Source organism: Bufo bufo, chromosome 11 (genome assembly GCF_905171765.1).
Source record: "Bufo bufo chromosome 11, aBufBuf1.1, whole genome shotgun sequence".
Lineage (NCBI taxonomy): Eukaryota > Metazoa > Chordata > Amphibia > Anura > Bufonidae > Bufo > Bufo bufo.
Window position 1 is genome coordinate 14689249 of NC_053399.1, and position 13090 is coordinate 14702338.

At 48.0% G+C, this 13090-nt stretch overlaps 1 protein-coding gene across 4 annotated transcripts in view; it reads left to right on the forward strand.

Moving 5' to 3' along the window:
• The first annotated feature begins 910 nt into the window (after nt 1-910).
• Nucleotides 911-13090, forward strand: part of AMN (amnion associated transmembrane protein) — a 55965-nt gene continuing 43785 nt past the window's right edge. For all 4 annotated transcript variants that reach the window (XM_040411950.1, XM_040411952.1, XM_040411953.1 and 1 more), the window contains exons 1-3: nt 911-1001; nt 6013-6134; nt 10865-10909. In XM_040411950.1, the coding sequence (XP_040267884.1) occupies nt 917-1001; nt 6013-6134; nt 10865-10909 (252 nt within the window). In that variant the 5' untranslated portion in view covers nt 911-916. The remainder of the gene's footprint in view (nt 1002-6012; nt 6135-10864; nt 10910-13090) is intronic.

A 13090-nucleotide genomic window follows, 5' to 3' on the forward strand; every position in this document is an offset into this window, starting at 1 on the left:
TACTTAGAAAGCTAACACATATTACTGGTTTCTTTATAATCATATATTGTGCCTGTGCATATGACTAAAACACATAAAGTAAGGTATAATTTTAATGTGCATGATGGTTTAAGGGTTGATCATCCTTACAGAGGCTCTTTAAAGGGGTTTTAACATGTGATAGGTCATAATTATGAGATCTGTTGGGGTCGGACATCCTGCACTCCTACCGATTGTGGGATTTAAGGGCTCCAAAAGTAAACCGTGTATGGAGATGGACCACCACGGTGCCGTTCACTGTGTAGTGACGGTTCTTATTCAAGAAGTCAGATGATCAAATAGAGCAAAAAAAAGGGCAATGCGCTGCTCTGAGACCTCCGTTAAAATGTTTATTAAAAGAAAACAACAATAAAACAAAAAACAGAAGATGTAAGCTCCGCGATTCAGTGTTGGGCCGCCACCTTCCTCAGGCTATAAAATCCATGTGCAAATAAATAGCGGCATACATATGTATGTATACGTTTACTTGCAGAACCTGTTGCAGCCGTTATCAGCTGATTGGTGGAGGTCTGACAGCCAGCCCCCGTACCGATCGCTATTAATGAGAGCGCGCTGAGGTTTCCTTCTTGAGTGCATGTTACTTGCCAACTGGAATGAGGTTCGTGGGGGTCCCAGCTGCTGCATCCCCCCCTACCAGTTATATTAGTAAACCTGTGGGCCAAACATGATGTTAACAGAGCCCAACAGCGACATCAAATTGCAAAAAGGAATAGAAATTTTTGCAAAAATTTGCAATGGACTAGAAATAAAAAATAGACAAATTTGCAAAGGAATAATGAAAAAAAAAAGTGCTAAAAAGTATTTGTCTCTCCCTATAGAAAAAAAAAGAACTCAGTGAAGGTTTGTGCTGAAGCTGCAGGATTCTTCTCCTTATCACATGACAGCGGTCAAGGTGCAGGAAGCCCTCGAGTCACTGGGGACAATGGATACAGTGCAGGCCCTGCTGTCACTCCTGTCAGTCAGTAAGTACCGATTTTATTAATCTATTTCACATCATAATAGTAGAGGGCAATGATGGCGAGTGTCAGACATCTGTGGGGGTCTATCGGCCGTACCCCCTCCCTCCCCAGGAGGAAACGAAAGGTCATAAAATGGTATTGAAATGTGTGCACAAAATGTCAATGACAAAATAAGTACTTGAATCTGGAATTTTTTGTTGTCTGGCCATTTTACAATATTTTTTTTTTTCTATGAATTCTGCAGCATGGCGCAGGGGTGTAGAAAAATATAAAATGCACTAAAACTTGGGAAATATTCTGGAAAACGTAAATGTGGTGAAGGTAGGGTGGATCAGATTGGGCATTTTTTTACATCGGGTCCCTGAAGCTCTGTATGACTGATAATGGATGAGCAACTACTCATTGCAGCATGTGTGCTCCCTCACAGTGACGGGGAGGTTATGCCAACTGGTCCTTAGAATAAGGGGGCACTGATCCAGCTTTGCCAGTTCTTCCATGCACGGTGCTGCCAATACCGGATACAGAGAGCTCTGGCCAGGGGCCCGACTGGGAACTTAAACTGGCCCTGGAAAAAGAAACAAAAAGTGGCTCCATGTTGTAGGCTGGTCCAAATGGACAGAAGGTGGGGCACAACAGAAGTAGGCGGACACAGCAACACCATAGTGCAGCACAAAATACCGCCCCAGCAGAACCAAATATCACAGCGCAGCATAAAATACTTTCTGAGGACTGTGATACAGTTAAATCCAGGAGGGCACATGCTTCCGTTGGTCAGGTGCATAAGTATCTGATGCTCCTAGCACTAATTATTGCTGAGAGCGTCACATCATTATGTACCCAGCCACTGTGATGAGGGCTTGGGTGACCCCCCTGGGCATCGGCCTGTGGCCAGTCCGCCCCTGGCGCTTGCAGGCTGTATTAAGATACTGTATCAATGCCATTATGATAAGGTAAGGCTTGTCCATTGCAGCTGCTGGGACCTGAGAGGTCGGGGTTGTTACTATGTCATTTATTGTTGACTTTATTTTTGAAAAAGAAAATTTGTAGGTGGTTTGCTTTTCTTACCCTCCAGATAGAAAATTAGCATCTAAAATGAGTTAAATGTTACAAATCCTAAAATACAGATAAAATAAACGGAGAAAACTTAAAGGGGTATTCCGATTGATTGAAGTTATACCCCACTGATCACTAGAACGGGCCCCCCATATCCCCTGCAGGCTGCTTGCAGCTCCCCTAAAATGACCAGAGTGGCTGGTCGCACATTCACACAGTCGCTCCATTCATTTCTCTGGGAGTTCCGGGGATAGCCCAGCGGTAGGACCCCCAACAATCCTAAAGTTATCCCCTATCCATAACTTGTACCAACTGGAATGCCCCTTTAAAGAGCCTCTGTCAGCACGATCAACTTTATTATACCAGACATATTGCCTGGTAGGGTTGATCATGCTGAGTAAAATGATTAAATGCAAACATATATTAATTTTTATATTTATGTAAATTGGGTATTTGGAGCACCAGGGGGCTGGCCACGGCACTAGGAGCAACACTACAGCTACGCCACCTGTGCTTTCTGTACTCTCATCCAGCCCTGTGTTCCTGCAGCAGCACCAGTGACTTGACGCTTGTGAACTGAATCTTCTGCTTTTCAAGCTCAGGAAGCAGCATCTGATTCACTGCGCAAGCGCTTAGTCACTGAGCCAGGGTGCTGCTGAGGGAACATTGGGGTTTGACGAGATGACCAACCCTGTCACTCAAAGGGGAGGGGGGAGTACACAGAGCACAATGGGCATAGCTGTAGTGTTGCTCCTAGCACTATGGCAAGCCCCCCTGGTGCTCCAAATACCAAATTTACATAAACATTAATATATGTCAGCATTTAATAACCCTAGAGAGGAAAGAAAAATAGCATTTAATTACTCAGCATGATCAACCCTACCATACCAGGTACCATATGCCCGGTTTAAAAGGGTTGACCATGTTGACAGAGGCTCCTCCAGACATGCACAGAAGTAACTGCAGCTATTATGTCTATAAAAAATGGAAATAATACAAAAATATTCTAAGAAATGTTACATTTAGAGAGATGTTTTACAGCAGCTATATGGACCATGGGAAGCTGTAGTCTGGACAAGACTCGCTGGGCAAACTCTGTGACCTGTGCATATGTCATTGTGCAGGGAGGGGGAGTAGGTAGATCGAATGGATCTGTTACATGTCATTGTAATCCTACCTATGATGATAATGAGATGACTGCTGAGAAGTGATCTCCACAGAGCAAGAAGTGTCAGCTTATTATGAGGCTCAGTGAAAACTGTAACATTTCAGGATTTTTTTTTTCAAATCTAGATAATGGCATGGAAAAAAAAAATTTTTTTGGGTGACGTGTTCTTCTTGAGATCCCTTCCTGACTTTGACAAAGATCCCCAAAAGTCAGCCATGTTGTTCTGATAGGAGGTCCTTCTTTTTAGTAAGGTATCACGCCAGGTTTCAGGGGGGGGGGGGGGGGGGGGGGGACATCTGTGTAATGAGACCACTTCATGTGACCATTTTTTTTTATCTGGAAATCTCTTAAAGGGGGGCAGTCCAGAATGAGAAAAGCAGGGCTGCTTTCTTGAAAACACAGCGCCACCCCTGTGCGCAGGCTTTGCGTGGTATTGCAGCTGTGTTCCATTTACTTTAGTGGAGCTCTGCTGCAATACCGCACACAACCTGTGCCTAGGGGTGGCGCTGATTCTAGAAGAAAGTTACCATGTTTAGCTAATTTTAGAGAAACCCTGCGGATGTTTACGAGCTGCCCCTCTAACAAATGTGGTTGAATACACCCGTGTTATCATAGCAATAGATAGTCACACGAACCCCCCAAGCTTTTTGAACGTAAGGGGCCATTGCTTTGCCTTGGCATAGGCAAATAAATGTCAGTTACTGGCTGTGATCTCCTCCGCCGGTTTGGCTTTATCAAGTATATTTGATAGCTGCATGATCGCATACAGATATTTAAAAAATATATTACTGGGCAGTTTCCCTTTAAATCGCAGAATATTGACCTTTATAGCGGATCAGGGCTTTTTACGTTGGTTTCCGGCGAGCATTTTCGATATTATTAGAGGAGTTGCTCTGCGAGGACTTGTGGGGTTTATAGGTCACAGGTTCAGTCCCAAATGTCTCTATAGGGGGTGGGGGTTGTGCACGTGAAATGACAGCCCTTTATCTGCAGTCCCTGAGGACCGACTGGTGAGTGAAAACCGCCAAGATACCGATGGTAATAATGACTCCATTAATAGCGATACGGGGACACGAGGGGAATTATATGCAGGGATTTTTCACCTTTCATTTCGCTATTTCTCATATATATCGAGTTCTAGAATGACTGGACCTGATCTGAAATACATTGTAATACTGAGATACAGAAGAAAGAGAAACATAACTGATGCAAACACTGAAAACTGAGTGCTCCCCCCCCCCCCCCAATGGCCTGACCCACGTATAGTAGCAAATCTGCAAAATGGTATGCTCCAATGTAAGACCAGCCCACGCGGGGATCTTCTATAGGACCCAGTGTCTGCTGCATTAAACAGGTTTCCTGGGAGTTTTGTACTGATGACTTGTCTTCTGGATAGGTCATCAGTATCTGATCGTGGGGGTCCGACACGTAGGCCCCCTGCGCTCGCAGTAGTGCCACGGCTTTCTCCAGCTTTTCCTAGGACAGTGACGTCACGTTCTTCGGTCACATGGCCTAGGAGCAGCTCAGCCCCATAGAAGTGAATGGGGCTGAGTGCGATACCAAGCACGGCCACTACACAATGGACGGCGCTGTGCTTGGTGGGTAGAGAGAAGGCTGCAGAGGCGGATTGGCCATAGACCTTACAGGGAAATCTCCCGGTGGGCCAATGCCCAGGGGGCCGCCTTAGCCCTCCGCACGGCCAGCCAGTGGAAGTTTTTGGGGATGTATTTTGTGATGGACTGTGCTGAGGCGGTATAATGTTCTACAACATGATATTGCTGGCCCCACCTTCCATCAATTTGGACCTGACTACAAAACGGGGCCACTTTTAGTATTTTTTCCAGTGCCACTTTATAGTTCCCAGTCCACCCCTGCTACAGTGAGCACAAGTGCAGTCTGATTGGCTGGGGTTCTGGGTGTTGGAAAACCAAGCCCAGAAGTTACTTACAAAAATATCCAAAAATTACAATAGGGGTCACATTTTAAAGGGCATCTGTCAGCAGTTTTGTCCCTATGACACTGGCTGACCTGTTACATGTGCACTTGGCAGCTGAAGGCATCTGTGTTGGTCCCATGTTCATATGTGTCCGCATTGCTGAGAAAAAGGATGTTTTAATATATGCAAATGAGCCTCTAGGAGCAACGGGGGCGTGGCCATTACACCTAGAGGCTCTGCTCTCTCTGCGACTGCCGCGCCCTCTGCACTTTGATTGACAGGACCAGGTGTGATGACGTTTACACTGCCTGGTCCTGTCAATCAAAGTGTAGAGGGCGCAGCAGTTGCAGAGAGAGCAGAGCCTCTAGGTGTAATGGTAACGCCCCCGTTGCTCCTAGAGGATCATTTGCATATATTAAAACATCCTTTTTCTCAGCAATGCGGGCACATATGAACATGGGACCAACACAGATGTCTTCAGCTGCCAAGCGCACATGCGACAGGTCAGCCAGTGTCATAGGGACAAATCTGTGGAGCCTATAGAACACATAGCTGGTGGTCCCAGGGTAGCACTGTCTGACACTATGGAAGAATTTGGTATATTTAGAATTATACAGACAAGCTGTCGTCTGGGGCCCCGCATCTTCTGGTGTGAACCCCCCGCTGGCCCAGCAGCCCCATACTTGTGCAGGGTCCCGCTATTCTCCCCCTCAGCACCGGCAGGGTTGTAATGGACCAGCCCATATTTCTATGAACTTGGGTTTGTCGGTCAATCTCGCTGCGCCTGTCACCTTTTGACCGATGTTATAATGGGAACATATGTGTTTTTTTTTTTTTTTTTTTTGTTTTTTTTACAGTTTCCGTATCAGAAGCCACGTACAAACAATGGATTCCTAATACAAACTTTGAGAATGCCGCCAACTGGAGGGAGCAGAGAGTCCCCTGCGCCCAGGACACAGCGACCTTCCCGAGAGAGCAGGTATGTGTCACAGTGGAAACATGATATCTCTACAAGGAAACAAAGTAACGAACCTTCTTTATTCTGCTGTGTTGTACTAAGCAGCGTAAAAAATCCCCGGTTGCCGTCTGGAAACCATCAACAAGCAGGTTATCTGCTGTTTACAGATCTTATTATGGTCTGTGTGTATACCCAGAACTATATATAAACCCTTAATAGTATAAAGGAACCAAACCTCTCTCGGCTACCTTGTATCTGTAGGTGTCCACCGAGTGGGTGGGGTTCCCCCTTAGGAACACAGCGGACTCCTAACTACCAGTCAGACTGCACAATATTCTTGGCGCAATTTGGGCTAGATGGATGACAAATGTGCTTTAAAGGGGTTGCCTCATGAAGACCACCCCTGTCTATGCAGTAATAGGACATACGGATGTCGGAGGGCCCCGCTTCCCGCTCAACACCCCCAGATACAGATAAACACGCTAAAATAACATTTCACCAGTACATGCCATGCTGGCAAATGCCGCAGGTCAAAACCGCAGTCAAATCTAAGGCGAGAATACAGCCTTGTGCGCTCGTGATACTAAGTAAGATGTGTAATAAAATGCCAGATCCATCAACAGCAGTTTGCTGACTTCCTAGGTCCTGAAAAGTAACAGAAATCATGTTTCACCAGCACAGGCCATTCGTAATATCTGTAAATCCAAACTGCAGTAAAACCTCAGGTGAGAGTACGGCCTTGTGCATTCATGATGCCAAATGAGATGTGTAATAAAATACCAGATCCATCAACTGCAGCAAGAGAAATGATGTGTGACCAGGGCCGTTTGAAGGAATTTGGGGGCCCCAAGCAAAATAGACATGGAGGCCCCCCCCCCCCCTCCACACCTTACGCACGCAAAGCCTACAGGAACCACAGTATAGCCATACAGTTTAAGTTCACCCACACTTTATATAAAATAAAAAAGGAGGTTTACAGTGCAAATACTGCTGTTGCATTTAATGTGCATGAAATTTGAACAGTGCCATCCACAGATCTCCCCCCTAAACAGTGCCATCCACAGATCTCCCCCCTAAACAGTGCCATCCACAGATCTCCCCCCTAAACAGTGCCATCCACAGATCTCCCCCCTAAACAGTGCCATCCACAGATCTCCCCCCTAAACAGTGCCATCCACAGATCTCCCCCCTAAACAGTGCCATCCACAGATCTCCCCCCTAAACAGTGCCATCCACAGATCTCCCCCCTAAACAGTGCCATCCACAGATCTCCCCCCTAAACAGTGCCATCCACAGATCTCCCCCCTAAACAGTGCCATCCACAGATCTCCCCCCTAAACAGTGCCATCCACAGATCTCCCCCCTAAACAGTGCCATCCACAGATCTCCCCCCTAAACAGTGCCATCCACAGATCTCCCCCCTAAACAGTGCCATCCACAGATCTCCCCCCTAAACAGTGCCATCCACAGATCTCCCCCCTAAACAGTGCCATCCACAGATCTCCCCCCTAAACAGTGCCATCCACAGATCTCCCCCCTAAACAGTGCCATCCACAGATCTCCCCCCTCAACAGTGCCATCCACAGATCTCCCCCCTAAACAGTGCCATCCACAGATCTCCCCCCTAAACAGTGCCATCCACAGATCTCCCCCCTAAACAGTGCCATCCACAGATCTCCCCCCTAAACAGTGCCATCCACAGATCTCCCCCCTAAACAGTGCCATCCACAGATCTCCCCCCTAAACAGTGCCATCCACAGATCTCCCCCCTAAACAGTGCCATCCACAGATCTCCCCCCTAAACAGTGCCATCCACAGATCTCCCCCCTAAACAGTGCCATCCACAGATCTCCCCCCTAAACAGTGCCATCCACAGATCTCCCCCCTAAACAGTGCCATCCACAGATCTCCCCCCTAAACAGTGCCATCCACAGATCTCCCCCCTAAACAGTGCCATCCACAGATCTCCCCCCCTAAACAGTGCCATCCACAGATCCCCCTCCCCTAAACAGTGCCATGATGGCACTGTTTAGGGGAGGGAGGGGGGGGGGTCTGTGGATGGCACTGTTTAGGGGGGAGATCTGTGTGGATGGCACTGTTTAGGGGAGGGGGGATCTGTGGATGGCACTGTAGGGGGATCTGTGGATGGCGCTGTTTAGGGGGGAGATCTGTGTGGATGGCACTGTTTAGGGGAGGGGGGATCTGTGGATGGCACTGTAGGGGGATCTGTGGATGGCGCTGTTTAGGGGGGAGAGCTGTGTGGATGGCACTGTTTAGGGGAGGGGGGATCTGTGGATGGCACTGTAGGGGGATCTGTGGATGGCACTGCCATACACAGATCCCCCCTAAACAGTGCCATCCACAGATCCCCCCTAAACAGTGCCATCCACAGATCCCCCCTCCCCTAAACAGTGCCATGATCATCATGATGGCACTGTTTAGGGGAGGGGGGATCTGTGGATGGCACTGTAAGGGGATCTGTGGATGGCGCTGTTTAGGGGGGAGATCTGTGTGGATGGCACTGTTTTGGGGAGGGGGGATCTGTGGATGGCACTGCCATCCACAGATCCCCCTCCCCGACGCTCACAGCACAGTATATTAATAAACGAATCAGTAACTACTTTAATCATTGCTCAAGTCATTACTGAGCTCTTTACTAGGATTGTTTGGATATCTCTGACTCTTACTTTGTCTTAGCTCCGGTAACAACAGCAGGCAGTGCGGCACTCACTCACTGACGTCACGCGCCTGCGCCGCCTAGTGGGAGGAGCAGGCGCGTGACGTCAGTGACAGTGAATGAGCGCCGCCCCCCGCACTGCCTGCTATTACCGGAGTCCGGAGCTAAGACAAAGTAAGAGATATCCGAAATAATCCAAGTAAACAGCTCACTCAGCAATGCCAATGAGCAATGATTAAAGTTAAAGTAGTCGGGGCCCTGTATATTCTAACCCCCAGGCAAGCGTCCCTGTCACCATGGGAACGCTTGGGGGTTAGAATATACCATCGGATTTGAGTTTTTTACAATCTCACTGAAAAACTCAGATCCGATGGTATATTCTAACCAGGCAAGCGTCCCCGTCACCATGGGAACGCCTGGGGGTTAGAATATTTTATACCATTGGATCTTCTGAGTTACTCTGCTTGGCCAGCTCGGAGCCCCAACCAGCTCGGGGCCCCAAGCAATTGTTTGTTTTGCCTGTCTGTTAGCGACGGGCCTGTGTGTGACTGGTACCGGCCATGCTGGCAAAAAGTTGCAAGTCAAAACCGCAGTAAATGTCACGGAAAGCTGAGGCGCTAAAGCTAATAAACTTTATTGAAACTATTACAGGGGAACGTGTCACCACATAAATACAAATGCGGAGTATTGTTGGCGGATGTATCGACTCGATCAGTAATGACCAGGTCGAGTACCAGCGCAGCAAGGGGCGGAGGTAACGCGTACGGAGTAAATTGGTCAGTGTCTCAGTAGTGACGGATATCTGACCCTAGTAATGTGTTAGGCCTTTTGTGGCCCGTTTTTTTACGGATCCGTTTTTGTTTCCGTTTTTCCGTATGGCGTATACAGTAATTTCATAGAAACAATTGGGCTGGGTATAAAATTTTAAATAGATGGTTCAGCAAAAACGGAACGGATACGGAAGACCTACGGATGCGTTTTGTTTTTTTTCCGGACCTGTTGACTTGAATGGATCCACGGAACGTGATTTGCGGGCAATCATGGGACATGTTCTATCTTTCAACGGAACGGAAAAATGGAAATACGAAAGTGGAATGCTTACGGAGTGAATGGTTCCGTATACGGAATGCAAAAAACGTCTCGTAAATGAAAAAAAACAAAAACCGGTTGTGTAAAAGAGTCCTTGGGGTCCATTCACACGTCCGTAGTGTATTGTGGATCTGCAATACCCCCGGCCGGCACCCTCATAGAAATGCCTATATATTATAGGACCTGTTCTAATTTTTTCCGGAGCCACGGACCGGAAGATCGGGGGCGCGCTCCGGAAATGCGGTGGCGGACAGCACACTGTGTGCTGTCCGCATCCATTCCGTCCCCAGAGAGAATGAACGGGTCCGCACAATGGCAGAACGGATGCGGACCACAATTGCGGACTTGTGAATGGAGCCTTAGGCCTCTTTCACACGGGCGCGTGCGCCCCGTTGCCGTATTGCGGATACGTTGCCCTGTTTTTAATAGTTTCAATAAAGTTTATTAGTTTTAGCTCCTCGCCTTTCCGTGATATTTATTCCAGATGAGATCCATTTTTTTCAGAGCAGTGATTTTTGGTTTGTGAGGTGAGAACGCAGCCTTGTGCATAATAAAGATCCATCAACAGCAGCTTGCTGACTTTCTAGGTACTAAAAAGATACAAATTATTGCTACTTGATAGAAGCTGTGCCTAATGGCGGTAGAGATGTGACCCTCCGATCTCCTCTTATTAGCCCCCAGTGACAGCCATGTCCGTTGACGCCCCCCGTTTACAGTGCAGACCCTGCACCCCCCCAGTAGTCGCAACCTTCCCTGTTTAGTCTCTGGTGTAATCTCCGGTGGATTTCCTTTGCCCTCATTTGACTACTCGCTTCAGTTTCACTTTAACCGTGGCGCCTAAAAATGGAAATGTCTTAACACTTCGCTGCCAGGAAAGAAATGACCCCACGAGGGGGGGTGAGGGGAGGGGGGGGGGGGGAGTTGTAGGGATTTCACGTATGTTACATGTTCTCATTGTCTGACATGTGATGTGTTCTCTCCCCAGAGAGTCTCCGTCTTCGTGCAGTCGTCCCGTCCCCTCACCAATCTGGTAAGAATCTGCTTCTTGCGATCGTCTTGTCGTGAAGATAATTCTACGGTCCTCCAGTTTGCAAATTCAAGAAGATTTTAACTTTTTTAAAGATTGTGCAAGTTTAGAAATCGTGACCGCTTTCCACCAAAAAACAGCGCCACACTTATCCACAGGGTTTGGGTGGTATTGCAGCTCGGGCCCATTCGCTTCAATGGAGCTGAAATGCAATACCAGACGCAACCTGTGCACAGTGGTGGCGCTATTTCTGGAAGTAAGTAACTGTGTTTTTAAAATCTTGGGCAACCCCTAAAGAAACCTCCCTCGGGTCCTTGATTTGTTGCAGTAAGCGGTAAAGTGTTTGGTCCGGCCATTTCCCAGTTATCTGCTCCTGGGGAAGCTGGGTGACATCTAGTATGACTGCAACCTTTCCAAGACATCTGGATGGCAAGTCTGCTTAAGGACACATCTCCCCATATTACTGCCTATTTAGCCTGTCTGAACAAGCAAAGCTGCAGTATAAAGCATGGGGAAAGGCAGGTCCTCATTTCTCAGTATGTGCCAAAATGAGGCTCTTGTAATGCGGCATGCTGGATGTTCAAACCTTCCGGATTATTGGACTGACCTCGTTTTTCCATTTGCATTTAGGCAGACTGGCCTGTCTGAACAAGCAGAACTGCGGTATAAAGCATGGGGGACAGGCAGGGCAGGAGTTTGAGTCTCTAATGAGACAGTCAGTGGATTTCAGGCTCCAATATACAATGCAGCTAAGGTCTCGGTCGGTGATTAGTCACGGCTTAGCCATAGGTAGTGGCCCTCATAGAATTTTTTGAAGCCCGGAAATAGACGGGTGTAGCAGAGTTGGGTTTGTCATATGACATGTATAATCTGTTTCCCATAGGCCTACAGGTATACATACTAGGTTTATTGTAGCGCAACGACGATATCAGCTCTGCTACATCTGTCCATACGGAAACCAGTGACGGGAAGTAGGCCCTGGTGCCTTCATTTCTCAGTATGTGATAAAATGAGGCTCTTGTAATCCGGCATGCTGGATGTTCAAACCTTCCGGATTATTGGACTGACCCTATCTGTCTCAGCTATTCACCGATGGCGCCGAGGGAGTAGAGCGGCCATGGGGGGGGGGGGGGGGGGGCACTTTTTTTATTTGAAGATCTATCCAAGACCCCACCGCAGCTCTGCTCCCACCTCCCGGGTGCAGGGATTTCCCTAGGATTCTGAGGACTGGAGATGAAACCACTGGGGGGAAAGGGGGGGGGAGGGAGGCGCAAAAGCAGGAATCGAGAGGTAATGAACTCCAAAAAGTGGAAAATCCCCCTGCAGAATAGAAAAGCAATGAACCAGAACCAGTGAGACGGAGAGAGAACGCCGCTGTGGTGCGATTCCTATAATCCGCCCTCTGATAGTCCAGAGAGTCTGATAATCCTACAAATAGCTGAAGAGAGCCGGCCTTGTGTTCCTCGATCTTCCTTTTGCCTTCCTGAAGGATCTGGTATTACATATTCCCGTCCGACAGTCCGGAATATTTGATAATCCGGAACCTGTTTCTCCCTACAGTTGTCAGACTGGATCATGGCATTGCATCGTAAGGGTCGCAGGTTAATGACAGGCATTTCCGGTTCTGATATGGTGCTCTGGTCCTTTAAGACAGGCTTACAATTAGCCGTTATTAGCGACTGACGACTTGGGCGCGAATGATTGCAGCACAGTGTGGACCGCCCTCGGCCTTCGATTCCTGGTAATATGTATACGCTCCTTCATCAGGGCAGTAGTCGGGCCAAGTCCTGGACTGATGGAGGAGGCACCCCTCCTCTGAAACCTGTCCCCCTCGTCTTCAAATATTTTGTATAAGTTTAAAAAAAAACTTAAAGGGGTTCTCCGGGCTTTTAATATTGATGTCCGGATCTACAGGATAGGTCATCAATATCAGATCAGCAGGGGTCCGACACCCCGCCGATCAGCTGTATGAGGAGACAGTGCGCACGTGACATCTCCCGTCTCTCTTCCTGTCTGTGGCAAAGACCATAGACAGCAGCAGGGGTCAGGAAGAGAGACGGGAGATGTCACGTGCGCACTGTCTCCTCGTACAGCTGATCGGTGGGGGTGCCGGGTGTCTTATATTGATGACCTATTCTGTAGATAGGTCTTCAATAGTAAAAGCCCGGACAACCCCTTTAATCT